The sequence below is a fragment of the Centruroides sculpturatus genome, unplaced genomic scaffold (genome assembly GCF_000671375.1).
Source record: "Centruroides sculpturatus isolate CEXI.00-Female unplaced genomic scaffold, Cexi_2.0 scaffold936, whole genome shotgun sequence".
Classification (NCBI taxonomy): Eukaryota; Metazoa; Arthropoda; class Arachnida; order Scorpiones; family Buthidae; genus Centruroides; species Centruroides sculpturatus.
Window position 1 is genome coordinate 200,665 of NW_019385217.1, and position 17,944 is coordinate 218,608.

Consider the following 17,944-nt stretch of genomic DNA (forward strand, 5'->3'; position numbering starts at 1 on the left):
AATGGTGATTATAAAGTCTCGTTCCATTTTTGTGAAAATGTAACAAAATTATATGTTGCAAGTCGTGTGAACCATGCCGATCCAAGAAGATATAATCACTATGGTTTGCGCATGTTTGAGTAAATTAACATATAGGTAAGTATAATCAAATCTTCCTGTTCCATAGCCTTCGAGAGATCGTGACACATTGCTTGGCAGGTGGCAAAGTGTTGTTCCTCCTCCCGAACGTTGCAGTTTCTACACCTTGCACCGTTTTATCTGGCGTGTTGGGTTTCCCGGAACGTTATTCATCGTATACTTTACACGAATCCTTGAATTTAGAAACCAACAGTCTGATATTGACTCCGATAGGAGCAGACTTCCTGAATTTCTGGGTGAAGTTTGTACTTCCGTGTACTTTAATCCACTAAAACATGTGCAAACAACACCGATTGCTTATTCTTGGATCGCCATGTTTTATAGGACCTGAATACATATAATATTTTTTACCAAATTTTCATAAAAATGAATGGAAACATTATAATCACTTTGTAAAATTATATAAAAATGTTGATAAATGTTAAAGTTTTATATAATATCATTGAGCTGAATTTGAAAAACTGTAGACCAATAAATTCCCACTGTCGTTCGTCTGTCTGTCTTCCCTTAATTTCGAGAATGGTATCATACTATACCGTTTTCGTACCTATATAGATAAAATTCAATTCCAGATATGGAAATATTAACGACAATAAGTCCAAATTAACCTTTGATGCAAATCGGAAGTCACGCTATTCCAATTGAAATCTGAAAGAAGTTAGATAAATGACCGGTAGCTAACAGAAAAGTATGATGTATAAGTGCAAGAAACTAGATTACTAATTTGAGGTAGAGAGCATATATTTTAAATAAAATAAATTATTTTATTTACGAACTAATAATTATGAAATAATGTGAAATTTTATTATAAATTTCATACAAGTGGTTACTATACTTGTCCTATTTACTTCTGCCAACTTCATCCCTACTTTATCCAACAAAATTGTTTATTTTAATGAGAGAAAGCAAAAAAAAAAAAAAAAAAGTTAAAACAACGAATTATTTATTTGTTTAATTTAATTTTTTCAAGCAAATGTTATTTCATGTACTTGTTTTGAAAATGCTACACGCAATTACATTTTGCTCAGGACTAAAACGTTCTAGTCGTGAGCAAAATATACAAGTATACTTATAATAATTGATTATCACACAGGGAAAAAATTGTCAATTTTCCTTAATTAATCTCAACGCATAGCAGTTTTTATTTTAATATAATTTAATAAAAGTATAATCTATTCTAAAACATGTATTTCACACATTTCCATTTTTAACCGTGGATTTACCTTATTTCATATTTTAATAATTTAACGTGCTGCAATTTTCAGATTGCAAACCTATATATCCCATTGTTCGTCTGTCTGTCTTCCGTTAATTTTGAGAACGAAGTTAAACAGATGTCGATTTTTATCAGGAGGATACGATGTGCAGGAGAATGGTACTACTAAAATCCACACCAGATATAGAAAGCTTAGGGACCAGAAACCCAATTAACTCAGGACCGGGATAACGTGACTGTTTTTAAAATTAAAATGATGATTAAAAATTGCAGCTTGTACAGCAACGATGTGACAATAATTAAACAAAGCAATTTTGGATTATCGAGTTTACTTATCGATTTCTATTTTCTAATTAAATATTTAATTTCCCAATTTTATTTGCACGTGATATATATATATATATATATATATATATATATATATATATATATACTGCTGGCCAAGTAAAATGCAACACCTGCAATATCTAGAGTTCTACATGGTGTTGCATTTAACTAGGCCAGCAGTATATATATATCACGTGCAAATAAAAGTGAGTGTATATATATATCGAAAAACAAGACCAATAAAGAAAGCATTTTCGTGTTTTCAATATTTCTATTAGAAAAAACATCCATAAAAGTTTTATTTCTTTCTTCTGATGTTGACGCATTACACATCAATATGCATCACATATCAATATGTATATATATATAGCTTATATATCACACTTACACTTTATAAATACACGCTTTACCACATCTACGTATATATATATATATATATTAGACTAGATATATATATATTATATATATATTAGAGTTTTGTATAGATTTTGAATTATTTACATATACACAATACATGAAATAGGGCAACGAAACACAAGGAAATGAGAGTGCCTCCAGGAGGGACTTCCTACGCTAAATTGGCCCTTGTTTAAGTATTAAATAAGTAATGAAATCTAAAATCATGTAATGCAATCAGTCTATTGTTAGGGGGCAAACTACTAATGTTCAGTGAAGAGTTATAATTAATTTAATGACGAAATGTATTATATAGTATTTCCAAACGTCTTAGAGCATGAAAAATGTTAATTCATGCTGCACTACAAATACTCAGCCCAATTCAACATTTGAAAAACTTCGTCATCACGTTTCTCCAAATTATTTTAAAGACATTTAATTAACTCAACCTTCTATCTTTTTGTAATTTAATTAAAAATTTATGACCGCGTTACTTTTTTATTCTAAAATCGAAAAGGGGCATTATATAGCCTACATCCTGTATTAATCCCTATTAAACTCAGTTCTGTTTTATTAATAAGAATAATTATATTTATAAATGAAGATTATGTAAGATATATAATGCACGTTTTAAATATCATTATACTTTCTTTGATAATTTTCAAGCTTTTCAAATTTTTCAGTTTAGGATGAGAAATGATGCTTAAAGTAATTAAAATATTTATAACTTTTTCAGGATTTCCGTCTGATTTTGGGAATAATTGCAGTGTGGAAGGATCCGAGATTAAATTTAAACACATTAGTTTCCCAATATCCGGTGATGTTTCCTAATAAATTAACGAAAAATATCTGGAAACCAAAATTTGGATTTCCTAATACCAAAATGATTGAAAAATTTTATGACTCTTCGAAAATCACTTCTGTAAAAGTTCTTCCAGACAAATCTCTATTTGGGGCTGTCAGGTATTTAAAAAGTAGCAATTTATAGAAAGTGTGAATTACCGTATTGTACGGCATATAAGACGCATCCCCATTTCAGACCAGGACATTTAGGAAAAATTATTTAGTATATTAAAGTTGTCCTTCGCCTTTGATATTCAACCACAATTTGAGTGTTATGTATACGTAACAAGGGAAAGTATTGGAATCGTGTCAAATTTGATCTTCCGAGTTATTTGTAAATTTCCACGTTTTGAGACCTCCTGAACCCAAAAAAGTCAAAAGATTCCGTAAATATGTATGTGCGTGTATGTTGGTATCTGTTCTGCTCAATATCTCAGGATGCGGTTAAGATTAAGAAACAAAATTTGGCATATTGGCTCGTATATGAAGGGCATTGATACCATTAACCTAAGTTTGGTGGTTAAAAGACAAGGGGTGAAAAGATAGCATGCGGTCATATGACATATCTAGAGAGAAGGAATAATTGAGGATTTTATTCGTTATCATCATTTGAAATTTTCTTTTACAAAACTCATCTGTACCCTCAAAGTTAAGCGTTTCACCATTTTACAATAATTAAAAATATAGAAAATTTTTATAACAAAATATCATAACAGTTATTTACTATTTCACAACTTATTTATTATGATTAATAATACAAAAATGACTTTAAAATAAAATCTCTTAACAGTAAAGTTAAGTAATTTGTTGCTAGATTTCTTATTCCAGAGTTGGCAGCATAGATGTTACATGTAGGCTACCCAAGGCCATATGCTATATTCATTTAATCTATGTGAGAGGGCAACATGACATACTGTATTGGAAACGTGGAAACATAACAATCCATTGAGAGTTTTTTGGGTAAAAGTCTCGTCATATATGCCGTAACATACAGTATTTAACAATTTCAATTATAAAATACGATATTAAAACCATAATATTTTCATTTTCAGAATGAATTTTTTAGTTGACTGCCCTATGAAATTGCATGATTATCCCATTGATGTTCAGATTTGTCAGTTTTTACTTGGTGTAGGTAAGTCATTCACCCTTATTTTCAAATAATTAAAAATATTTACATATTTAAAATTAATTTTACTTTTCCGACTGTTATGGAAAAATATTGAAATTCTGTCAAACTTGACGGTCCGGGTGTTTTGCAAATTGACGAACGTAATTTGTCGTTGTAACTTGTGCATAAGGAGTGATAATTGATATTAAATTTTGATGATAGAAAGTCGAGGGGTGGAGAGATAGAGGGTGGCACATGTCGCATCTCGAATGGGGTCAGAGTTAATCAAAGTAAATAAAAATTTTAATCATTTTTAGCGTTTACAACTTTTTATAAAACTCACCCCTTCCCTCAAAATTAAACGTTTTGCCGTTTTATAATAAACATTTCTAGTATTTTAAATTATTGATATTATAAAATCTCATAAGAGATGACTCCACAATCAATTTTATTTATCACTAGCAGTTAGGTCCGGCGTTACTCGGGCAAAAAGTAACGATAGCGAAGATTACGATTATTACGTTATAGTCAATCTTACCCGTTTTCAAAGAATGCAAGAATTAGGTCCGCCTGTTTCCAGACCAATTAGAGAATTTTTAGATGGGTTAAAAAATGTTCGATTTCCGCAAAAACCGCATCTGCGCCTGTAAATCTTGCACGTTACTTTCTCTTGACACTTCCATTGTTAAAACCTTAATCCTGTCCCTCTCCCCCGGGAGGGAATTTCGAAAAATCCCTTCTTAGTGTACGTTCTCGTGAAGAACCCTAAATGTGCACCAAATTTCAACTCCTAACCGTTTGGGCTCTGAGCTGATTACCATCATCATCAACCCGTCTCGATTATATATATAGATGACCAATAATATGAAATTTAAAGCCAAACGAATTGAATTAAATCGAGCTACATTATCGCTACCATTGATAATTAAATACTGAGTTATTTTGCAGTAGAGATAGGCGTTACGCCCGATTTAATCCAAAAATAATTATAAATATCGGGCTTTTAAATGTTTATATATAAATATAAAATTCAGTTTTTAAATAAAATCTCAATCAGCCAGGAAAGTTTGCTGAACTTTTTAAATAGCTTACATTTTTGTATATAAACTAGTCAGTTTACCGAATTTTGTAATTCAGGAAATACAATGTTAATATAAAAATGTTGTAAAGGCAACCAAAAATGGCGTTTTCTCTTCAAAAAGTACAATTATTCCTTGGTATATTATTGCTAAACACAATAGTTCCTATGGAACTTTGTTTCGAGATTATTTGTACGCCTATCCGTTCCTTCGTAATCAAATAAACGTTCTCGTTTTCTCCATCCGACACCTTCGAACACAAGAAGAATTTTTTTACCATTTTCTGCGCTATAAATGCTTAAACGTGATACAGAGAAGCTAATGTGGTTTAATGCATTTCCTGCGGAGCACTACGTCATATTAAAGCGAAAAGCTTAAAAATCAAAAACTAAACTCCCGAAGGGCGGGCACTTTATGCACGGGGTCCGTTGCCCGGCTCTAACGGCGGCACCGAACAAAGTCAAACGTTTCCATTGATTCGAAGGTAAAAGTAAACGATATGTACACATTAGCAGATGCAGTGCCAGCAATTCAAAGATTTCTCCTATAGCGTGATGTAAAAATCAATGATTAATTCGAACAGTTATATCTTGATTTATTACCGTAAAAACCGGTTGAAAACAGTTTAGAACAATTTAAAAGGTAATAATTTTATGTGATTTGGAAATAATTTGATGCCAAACCAAACAGAAGACTTTATTATAGAGACAATTATTTATAATTACACTTATATCATTCAACAAACTATTTTCGTACGAAAATTTACAAATTCTAGAACAAAAACTAAAGCATTGCAGAGAACGTCTTCTTATATGACTTTAATTGAATCAAATTTTTTCGCAACCGTCTCAGGTTTTTGAGTTCTCCCCAATGCATTTTCATCATAAATCTTCACTATCCTAGAAGCGACAAACAATACTTAACGACATTTATTCAAGTTTGCAATTTCCTATTAATAATTCCACTTACAGTTTCGTAAAACATTTCGTTTAATGCAATTTTTATCTGCAAACTTTCGTTCTTCGCAAAGAATTTTATAAAGATTTCTTCTGTTTTGTGTATGAAAATTTCGTCTTTTCGTGTTTTTCACGTTCAACGGACTTCCGTTGAATTTAGACGACGTCACAAACAATGGGCACAATTTGAGAAAATTCAAATTCCAGTAATAACACAATTCCGGAGAGTCTAAGTTCCAGGGATGACACAAATTGGGAGTTAAATTTCAGCACAGACACAAGCCGGAAAAGTCCAAATTCGAGTGCAGACACGTTTTAGGAGTCAAATTTGGGGTAGACGTAATTCGGGAGAGTCCAAATTCGTGTAGACCAATTTGGAAAAGTGATAATTCACTAAAAAAACAATAGTAATGAGGCACAGCCGGGACAAAGTCAAAATTGAGAAGTCATAATCCAAATTGGTATTGACGTAATCGGAATGTCAAAATCAGGAGAAGGATTCAGGTCATCGATGATTTTTAGAAAAAAAAACATATCTAAAAAGTAAGTGAATGAAAAATCAAAACAGTATTTTAATTTTTACTTACAAATTGAAAATTATTTTTGTAATTTTAAAACTTTACTTTTTAGGAAAATTTTAGATTTTATTTATTAATTTTTAAACTATATGATATTTTTCTGTTATTTTTTGAACATTTTTAAATGTACAACGAACGACGAAAACAAATAAATATTAAATGAAGAACAATTTAAGAATAAATACGATTATTAAAGGAAAATACAATAAAAAACGAATAAATAACAAAGAAAAATAAAGAAAAGAACTATGTACAGAATATAGAGATGAAAATCTCTGAATTTCTTCCAAATTCTGTGAAAATAAAAAGAAAATAATCAAGATTTTCCTATAAAATATTCAAATTTTTATATAAAATATTCAAATTTTGCCAAATGATACAGCTTACCGCAATTAATTGCATACTGCCACGTGTCATGTATAGGCCAATATCAAATGTGTCATTGTTAATTCGATTATTTTATCATGTTTCTGTCCTTGTAATCACGTAAGATTACTGGATAATTTAATTTCTACATTCATTTATACTATTGCTTTCGCTGTGTCCCAGGATGTGTTGTTGTGAGTACTTGGACAAGAATATACAGGCTATGTATGCCCGATATCCTAAAAACATGGGTTTTTGTAGGTACGATCTCAATCGCATCAAAATGTAATACATTTACGCGCTAATACCGTACATAAATATTTCCAGTTTTTCTGTTGTCCAGCCATTAATAGCTGGTTATTATGAAATCGTGATCAGAAATTGTGTCAATTTAAAAACTGAGACAGTAAAATCTCCTAAGTGTTTGGTGTAGAACAGTGGTCCCCAACCCCCGGGCCGCGGACCGGTACCGGTCCGTGGATCAAACGGTACCGGGCCGCCCAAGGAACATTAAATTATTTCCATTTTATTTACTATGGTGTATTTCCTCGGGTTTGTGCGACTTTTAATGGACGACGGAACAACAGAATAAACTGGACGTAAGAAACACACTTCGGGTGTCATTGTCTCCTATTACCCCTAGAGGGAACCGTCTCCTTGCAATGAAACAAGCTCAGGGTTCTCATTGATTTAGCGTTCTAGTGAATTAAAATGTTAAATCACATTATATTCATTTTTTGGTGTAACTGTATTTTATTTTGAAGGCATGTTTAAATACAATTAAATTAAAATTATTAAATTAAGTCAATCTAAAATATAAACGATCAACGTCCCCCCTCAGTGGGCCGCGGTAAAATTATCAAACTTTGACAGGTCCGCGGCGATAAAAAGGTTGGGGACCGCTGGTGTAGAATACAAAAAAGTTGCCTTAGACAATTACAATTAGCCAACTCGGCCAAAATTCAGTAAATGATTTATAGCAAATCATAGAGCAGATCTTATTCTCGATAAATAGATGGAAGCAAAGAGATCCTTACTCGAACAGAACGTACTCGCATTCTCCACTTTTTGCCATTTTACACACCTTCTGCACAGATCTAAATGTAGAAAAAGAAGGATAATTATTCATCGAAAACGTATAACTCGATTTGAATTTCGTATAAATCGTCACCTTTATATGCCGATTATATTCGTTCGTCACAGCTAAATCTAAATGCATAAATGATTCATAAGGTCATCCTCGTCTTTAATCACTTTCGTACATAACGATTTTTTCTATATTTTTATATAATTTATATTTCTATTTTAGTTGGACATACAGATAAAGGAGCCTTGCCGAAATGGATGGGAGAAGAAAATAGCCCTTACAAAAATCTCGGTAAAAGCATACAAATTAGAAGTATAAATTTATTATCATACGAGATGGACGAAATTAAAGCTAAGAAGGAGACTCAACGATGGTTGAGCGGTACGTGTTTCTTGGGTATCCTTTTTTAAACAAACTAATCCTGTAACAAATAGCCTTGGTATTTGCTAATAATTGTTAATCAAAGTCTGACAAGAATAAAAAATGCACGATTGCTATCATGAATCCGTTTGTAAATATTTCAGGTAACTACACTATGTTAATTGCCGAATTTAAATTTAAACGACGTTTGACCGGTAACATGATGAATGTTTACATCCCTAGTACATTAGTGGTCATGCTATCATGGCTCTCATTTTGGATCGATGTTCACGCAGCACCAGCACGAGTAACTTTGGGTGTGACTTCAATCCTGACTTTAGTCACTCATTTGGTCCAGTCCAGAAGCTTCGTGCCTCCTGTGGATTATTTGAAGGCTCTGGATATTTGGTTTATATTCTGCATCGTTTTGATATTTTTATCTTTACTGGAATATGCTCTAGCTTACCAAGCCGCCATCAAAATGAAAGAGGTACTGTACGTTCAAATCATTTTATTACCTGTAATAAATGATATTAAAAAAGGTTGACATACACAACAGATTCTTTTAAATCTGAGTGTTAATGTAGCGTAATAAGATAATATTAGTTGTGCCTAACAAAATATTTACTGTAAAAAATTATTCTAATTCATAAATAAACAGGGAAAATTAAAAAAATAATAATTTATTTATAAAAAATTTACTATTATAATACTTTTAGAAGTTTCCTGTGTGCAGCATTAGTACTTTAACGAATTAGAAATAGTTATATTTTATTTTTATCAATACTTTCTTATGTACTTTCAGTCTAATTGTTCCAAATGCCAATACGAGTTTCCAAAATAATACCGTACAGAGAGAAAGAGAAAATAAACCACATTATACTAAAGGAAGTAATTAAATTTAAATATATAAAAATTAGAATAATAAAAAGGAAAGTAAAACGATTACATATAAAACAAGATAACGCTCTAGAAGAAGTATGGAAAAGAAAATAGAAAAAAATAAACGTAATAAGTAATGTAAAGTAAACAAAAATTTACGATATATAACATTAAAAGAAATCGTAAAAAGGAAAAAAATGAACTAATAGTTAATTAATAAGAAAATATAGAAATACTTAATGAAATCAAAGAAATCCTCTATGAAGGATTAGATTTTAATGGGTGTAGCCAATGGGACGTAATAGACGTAATACCAAAATTAGATGTAATGTGTAATAATACAAGTTATTAGATAGAGAACTGGACTATTTAAAAATGGAAGTTAATAATATAGTAAAATCTTACACTTCAAAAATAAAGGAAAAAGAAAGATTAGAGAAAAATATTACCTAAGAAATAATAATAAAATTAAAGTATTGAATAGTGTCCTAGAAAAATAATAATTAAAAATCACAAAAGCTGATAAATCTAAACAGATTATTTTTGTTACTGAGGTGTTAAATAGACAACTAGTGTTAGATAACAATAGTAAACTTAGAATGTTACCAATATATCTAATAGAAGTTATAGGAGTAGAATTAAAAACTAGAATTGATTAATAAATAACAGATAAAATAGATAAATAAAACAAATTATAATAAATATCCAGATTACTACAACGCCAAATTAAACATACAACTAAAAACACACAAGTCTGGTGGAAAAAAGACAGATTGTTGACTTTAGCTTCTCAGTTTTGTATAAGTTGAAAATTTTTTTTTTAAATATTTGAAAATATATTAAAACTAAATTTTCCAATTAAAAATGCGGATGACTTTATATGTAATTGAGATGTGTCCCCCCCATAACATGGAAAATAATTGAAAACGAAAAGGTTAATCATGCCACATCAGATAAGCCTATATCTCGCGAATGATCATATATACAGGCATAATTATAAATGAAGGCGGAATGAAGGGTATAAATGGAAATTCTTCTTGTAATGTTTGATTAAAAATGCAATTTCTTTTCGGTGCCATGATAAGTGGTCTACAAAATATAAATTAAATACAGTCGACCCCCCTATAACACGGGTTCCTATAGTTCGGATCCCTATATGACGGAAAAAATTTGCGACGGTATCCGTACAAACATGGTAAAAAAACTCCTATAATTCGTCATCGGGCAGCCGAACTACTTTCCGCCGTCCAACGCTACGCTACAGAGAGTTTAGGCGGGTAAATTGAGTTTACTATCGTCTGTACAGTATGTAAATTAGGTACCGTAAGTCTAATACAGCACTAATTTTATACATTTCTTGTAAAAGAAACATTTCTTATTCAACGGCCATAAAAATTATTTATATTAATGATGTCTCCAAAGTTCAACGAAGTTTTCGCAGAAAAATAACTTATCAGAAATCGCGCCCGCCGTTTGGTGCGCTGCTCCGGACGAAAACAAGCTTAAGCAATGGCGACGTCGAACGGTGCACACTCGGTAAGTAATCCTACAATTTTTTGTTTATAGCGTAGTTTATACGGATTATTCCCAAAAAATTATACGTGTTTTGGAAATGTTGAGTCGAATTAGTCTAGGAATCGATTAATTTTATGGAAGAAAACATTTCAAACAGCCGTAAACTTCGCACGTGTCGGGCTGTGGTTGGCAAGGTCTCCTAAAACATCAATTTCATAAAAAACGGAACGTATCTACCATCTTATAGGGGGGTCGACTGTAATACCTAAATACGAAAAATTAGAAATAATAGACTGAAAACTCACATGCAGTCCCTGTGTAACTAATTAACGCTGCGTAAAAGTGTAGTAACTGATGCGAGGTCCACGTGTGTATTGTACAGAGAAAAGGAGTGTACTATAAAGAGAAGGGACAATCAACCGTAAAAATGTCACATGCTCCAGCCGCCGAAGATTGCCAACAAGTGGCAACGAATGCTCACCAACGCTCCAAGTATAGCATCCACCAACTAGAGAGTTAAAAAACTACCACAAAAATCCCCATAAGAGTGTCTACTTCTGGTACTGTCAATGGGCCGTCGGTTGGCGACACACTGCACTACCGCGCTCTATGTAGCAATGCACGACACGATGACAACACTGGTCATGATGGCGCACACGAAACTAACTTGTTCAATATATTATTAAAAAAAAATTTAAACTGCGTCGACTTTATAAAAATAAAGGACAGAATGCCTATTTTAGAAAATAAATAAAGTTAAAAGACTGTCCTCTTAAATAAAGGACGTATGGTCACCGTAGGTATAATAAAATAAAAATTTGAACAACCAACCAGGACAATATAAAAACGGATAAAAATGAAATAAAGAATAAATTAGTGTTATATAATATTACATTTCGTACAGTACCAACAATATTGCACATATCATCAGACAGTAGTCAAATACTGCATAACACAAGTTTAGCACTCTGCGAATCACTCCACAAACTTCACTTTCACGTTAATTACCGTATTTTGACGAGTATAAGTCGCACTTTTTTTACTACTTTTCGGGGCTCAAAATCATGGTGCGTCTTATACTCGACAGGTAACCACTTTTACAGTGAAATTATCTACAGTAGTGGTTCACTCTAGGGACCAACCTGTGCAGTGGTCCGTTAAGCAGATGGTCCCTCAACCGAATGGCTAGAGTATCTAGATTATCAGAGTAGCGACACACGAGTCATCGCCGCCATGTTCTGTCGACTATCATCACGTGACATCTGAGTTTACATTAAGAAATGACGATTATTTCAGTTTAATAAAGGTATCGATTCATCCATCTGTCATATTCTTGAATAAAAAAAACGAATAAAATGCATTTTTAGACAATCCCATTAAAAAAAGTTTCTTTCTAAATTTTTTGTCTCAAAATAGGGGTGCGTCTTATACTTGACAGCGACTTATACTAGTCAAAATACGGTAATCTGCATATACGCGTCGACACATTTTCAATTTGCATATTTATTTATTCTATTTTATAATAATTTTATCCAACTATAATTTATTTTAATACTTAAATTTTTATTAATATATAATAATAAACTTATTAACACTTTAAGAATTAAAATAAATAATTGGATGAAGGGCACTAGTACGAAATGCAAATTGGCATTTGAAACAATTAGACTGTAAAGTACAAGTACATAAGAAAATAAACTGAATGTGAAAAAGTCCAGTGTCAAGTACTCTTCATGTTATCTCAGAATATAATTTAAGAAATGACACGGTTAAAATACAGATAAGAATTGGAAATAGATTGCGCTTTAGCCCATTCTGTATATTATCGAAGTAATGAAATGTATTGATTATAAGTGTACCGCGCTAATATAGTGGGTTAAGCTCACACTGGCCGCTATAGTATAATGCTGTATAAATTCCTTCGTGATATCGCCGGAAGCGGTCGATATACAGTACGCCATAATTCATAGCTTATCACTACTATTCACATGGCGAAACGGCCAAAATTAACAACTGGTGAGATAACTCATCTCACCAGTTGTTAATTTTGGCATTAAACTAGAAAAGAGCTATCCGATGCAAGATATTAATGTTACGTTAGTACAAACAATTTATGGGAAAGTTTCATTACTTATTTGAAGATATAGAAAAGTATGACGTAAATTTCCGAAATTATTTCCTGTGAAACAAAAGGATAACCCTTCACTTCATATATCAGGACGTCTATAATGGGTATGAAAATCGTCAGAGGAAACGAACGGCTTTTTTTAAAACACGTGGAGCAACGGAACCCCTGTTTCTGGCGTAAATACAGAGGTTCAGGCAGACGTTTTAAACGTGTAAACGTGTAGGTCGGACGTTCGGCGCCGCTTTCCCGTAAGCCTAAAAGTTTGACAATGGTGTTTGGATAGTCGGTGGAATCACGCTCGACATTCCAAACACCATCGTCAAACTTCTAGGCTTACGGGAAAGCGGCACTGAACGTCCGTCCTACACGTTTACACGTTTAAAACGTCTGCCTCAACCTCTCTAATGTAACAGTACAGAGTAGCGATAGATAAGATTACTGTGTGTGCGCGTCACGTAAGCACATGTCTCTGGATGTCATACGTGATCCACCTTTATCTCCTCACCTCCTTGAGTTTCCTATTGTAAACTTTAATACTTCTTAATACTATCAATACTTCTTTTACACAGAGTTTACATGCCAAATTTCGTTTCTTAATCCTTATCCTGAGATATTAAACGAAATAGACACCTGCACACACGAACGCAACGAAGGAAGCTCAAACACAGATATCCAGAGAATATTTCCATTTTTTTTTTTCTATTTTTAACTTTTGAGTTCAGTGCGCCTGAAAACATCGATGTTTCCAAAACACCTAGTGAATTAAATTATATAAGATTACAATACTTTCTCCTATTATGTTGCAGTATAACAGCGTGGAAAATAAAACTAACCAATGATGATACCCTGATAAAAATGGATTTAAGTTCTTTCGCGTAGCAACTGATGTTCAGGAAAATGCCCAGTTTGACGTCATATCCATGCTGCGCAAAGTATTGCGAATTTCGCAGCACACTAGAGGTTACACGAAACAATTTAAATCCATCATAACGTTCAAGAATTCCAATTACGACAATATAACCCGGAAATTTATAGAATACGACATAATATGCCTCTGTCTCTTAAGCTTCTCTCTTAAGTGTCTCTTCTCGACTTTCAACTATCTAATTCTATTCTTGAGATAATGGAAGGGCAGACACACTGACGCTAGTGGGAATTTATTTTAACTTATATAAATTCCCACTAGCGTCAGTGTGGGAATTTATCAAGAACTTTACTTATTGGGCTGCAATTTTTTAATTGCAGCCCAATAAGTAAAGTTCTTTATTCTAATAAAATCTATAATAATAGTACGTACTTCAAGTACTTTGTTCTATCCCTCTTCACTATGCAAAAATTTGTTATAATTGAAGATCCTGGAATTTCTCTATTTGTAAATATGTAAAACACTATATGACATAATTCTATCGATAGTTTTTGCTGTATACATTATATTAAAATATTCAGAAATAAAAATTTATATTTCTAATTTAAATTCTTATTTATTTTTCAGAAAAAAGAAATTCAAGTTCATTCGATAGATTCCCATCCGAAGAAAAAGAAATCGGGAATAATTTGGGTAATGTTATCACACATGAAGGATATAAAGAACACTCTGATTCACTCAAAGTACGTAAATCCTTACGATAATGTGTCCAGATATATGTTTCCTTTTGTATTTATGAATTTTGCAAGCTTTTATTGGATATATTTTCTGGGTCACAGAATTTTTACCCACTGAAAAACATACGACTTCTTCTTGTTTACTCTTAATCCAGGAAGACCGGGTTGGGCCATGGACCGATGACCTCCATCTCTTTCTATCTTTCCACCACTCCTCTACAAACACCACTGATACATTGTCAGTCCTTTTTCTTAGGTCTTCAGCTATCTTGTCCATCTACCTATTACAGGGTCTTCTCCTAGGGTCTTCTCTTCTCTATGTCCTTCTCCAATACCAACTTCGGTATTCTATTTTCTTCTATTCTCTTGGTGTATCCGAGCTATCTTATACTAATTTGTTTTATTTTCTCCTCCACATTTTTCATTCCTGTTGTTGCCCTTATTTCTTCATTCCTTGTCCTGTCTCTTCTGGTCTTACAGAAGAGAACAGAGATACAGAAATAAATCCTAATTTTCTGCATTTCTCGACGTTTCAAGATTTCCTGAGTCTAATAATGTAAAAATCTTCAGAGCCATATCAATATAGGTCGTTATTCGCTATTGTGACCGGAAGGTCGGCACCTCTTTGATGCCTCATCAGGACTGACCCCACCGTGTCAACGAATGAGACACGGCGAGTTTGTTTTGGATTTGAAAGTGTATTAACATTAAAACAATGAAAGTATATGGTATATTTTATAATTTTCAAATTTATATAGTCTAGTTTATTAAAGATTTGTTTGTATTTTTAGAATGAAATAACGCAAAAAGTAATCATAAACGTTTTTCTCTACTTGATTTTTAGAAGTATGTGCTTTGGGGCACAACGGGTGGGGCACAATGGGACGGTTTCCTGTAAAGGAAAAGAGAAAAAACAAAGTCTAGTAAAAAAGAAGAACAAGGGGACGATTACTCGGAAGGAGAAGATAATACGACTTTCCTTTACTGCACCGAGGCTTACAGTCGATTGAGGGTTGGTGTTCATTTGTCGCATGCAAAAAATGGGCTCATATATCTTTTGCTGGTTTTGACTGTGACGATGACGATTCCGTGCTGGTTTGCGAGTTAAGCAACAAGACTAATATTTTTTTTCTAATATTTGAGCACTAATCTCATACACCATTCTGTCCGAGTGCGGGGCGGAACGGTATGTGGACAAGCTTTTTTTAATCATTTATTTTTCATACAAAGTTGATTTTTTAAAATCTAATTTAAATAATTATGTGCCAAATATAATAAATAAAAGATATAATGTAATATTTTTGTTATTTTTCTTTTATTGTTGACATAATTTTAACTTCTTCGTTATCTACCCCATTCCGCCCAGGTTCTTCTATATTGAACTTACCTTTAAAGATACCTTTCCCCGCTGCTTTTTATATTTTTCGTTGTATTTGGCCCACTTCCTCATAACTTTATAGCAGCTTAAGTACATCTGACTANTATTTTTCTTTTATTGTTGACATAATTTTAACTTCTTCGTTAGTTACCCCATTTTGCCCCGGGTTCCCTGTTCCCCTACGTATATACTATTTCGTTAACGGGTTATAATATAACAAACTAAACTAGGTATAGATACCGTCGCTTTTCGCGAGAGTAAGAGTTTACATGAAATCGCGCCTTGTCATAAATATCTGGAATGAAAAGAGAGCCGCTTGTAGATGAGATGATCGTTCGATCGTCTTTAGAGTATTTTACACAGAAGAGTTCGGAGCACACCAGAAACAATTCGAAGTGTGGAAAGTTCTATCCGGGATAGGAATTGGAAATTTCCGGAACCGGAAGACGTGACGGAGACGAACTAGAGGAGATGATATTTCTTTATCGGAAGAGATAATATTCTGTTATTGGCAGGAGATGATATTCCGTTGAGGTACTGGCGACCACTGTCTCGACTGTTCCTTATTTGTTATATTAAATAATGAAATCGAGATTGCAGGTCGGGAGGTTACGAGAAAGTGTCACTTTCAAAGAACTGAAAAGACGACCTGCTCTCAGGTGTGAAAGTTGAGTTATTCGACAAAGTTATATTGTCAACACGTGATGTTGTGATTTAGTTATGTTGTTATTAAGAAGTTACGTAGTGAGTTCGGATTCTCACACTATTATTATTCCGTATTAATTACACTATAAATGATAAATCCAGCATTTGTTACGCTATTAATTATTAATTACTTTACACTTAGCGATTAATAAAACTATTGGTTTCGGAATCTTATAGTATAATCGAGATGGGTCGATAATAATAGGCCTAATAATAATAATAATAATAATAACAACAACATATTTCAATATGGAATTTAGTGAAAATTACTTTTAAATAATTAACTTTGGTAAAATTATATAGCATTTGATATATGGTAGTAATCATATATGCTTTAAATCATTTCCTAATTCTATTTCTATATGTGAAAATCCAATACTTATTCGGTAATTGTTGTCGAATCTACTACCTGAGGAAATCTCCACTTACACTTTCTCGATAGCGAAAACGACGCATTCCCGTGATCTGCTGACCTCTTAGCCGGGCGATATCGTGCTGATATCGAAATTGACAGCCGAAGAGTCAGTCGTCGCTCGTTCCTCTCGGATTAAAGTCTTCAAAAATTTTTCTTTGCCTCTGCCAAATTTTACGCGATCGGATTTCACTCTCGATCAACGGCTCCAGTGGAGACGAACCTTCCCGGCTTTCTTCACCCAGACTTTCCGATCGAGAACTTTCTGAAGCACTTCCAGAACGATAACGGACTCCTTAGTCGCAAAGAAAATCTCAACGAAATCATCACCCTGTGGACATCCTCTACTCCAGGTATTTATCAATTCGCGAACTACCATAAACGCTCTCTCTCGAGAACCACAAAAATATATAGACCTGTTTTAATTCGATTTATTATAACTCGTTAACGCTATAAATTGTGTACAATGTATTTTCCTTTACAAATAAACGGTTGTTTAGTTAACCTGGCATCCGAGTGATTCACTTCCGGTATGCCGTCTCTCAAACCTCCTCCATTCCGAATCCGATCGCCCGCACACGCGGCCGCTCGCGTGCGTGACCAACGTTCTAGTACCGAATCAACACGCCGCGCCGTCTCGGCTTCCGTGTCAATCGGTGGTGTCAGTCCTGACAAGGCGCCGACCCATATATATAGTTATTTCAGATGAAAATAATTCTTATTTACGCAGCGATATTAATGCTGTGATTTCGTTTTTTTTTAATTTACTTATTTTTTCTAAAAAGTAGTTTTGTTGAATTAAAATGAAATTTTTTTACGTAACGTTCACACTCTTAGGCTAGGACTCCACTACCGTAAAAACGGC

At 33.0% G+C, this 17,944-nt stretch overlaps 1 protein-coding gene across 1 annotated transcript; it reads left to right on the forward strand.

The window, feature by feature from the left end:
• The first annotated feature begins 2,888 nt into the window (after positions 1-2,888).
• Positions 2,889-16,634, forward strand: LOC111636303 (glycine receptor subunit alpha-4-like). Its single transcript, XM_023381521.1, has 6 exons — positions 2,889-3,040; positions 3,973-4,055; positions 8,320-8,478; positions 8,622-8,947; positions 14,475-14,540; positions 16,563-16,634. The coding sequence occupies exons 1-6, from the start codon at positions 2,898-2,900 to the stop codon at positions 16,632-16,634; spliced, it is 849 nt and encodes a 282-aa protein (XP_023237289.1). The 5' UTR covers positions 2,889-2,897.
• Positions 16,635-17,944: the final 1,310 nt, after the last annotated feature.

What these genes read in the sequence shown, in the direction of transcription:
- LOC111636303 (XM_023381521.1), top strand. Translation starts at nt 2,898, where the DNA reads ATGTTTCCTAATAAATTAACGAAAAATATCTGGAAACCAAAATTTGGA. An exon ending in CCGCCATCAAAATGAAAGAG is followed by an intron (nt 8,948 to 14,474) that starts GTACTGTACGTT and finishes TTTATTTTTCAG; the next exon opens with AAAAAAGAAATTCAAGTTCA. An exon ending in AGAAATCGGGAATAATTTGG is followed by an intron (nt 14,541 to 16,562) that starts GTAATGTTATCA and finishes TCGAGATTGCAG; the next exon opens with GTCGGGAGGTTACGAGAAAG.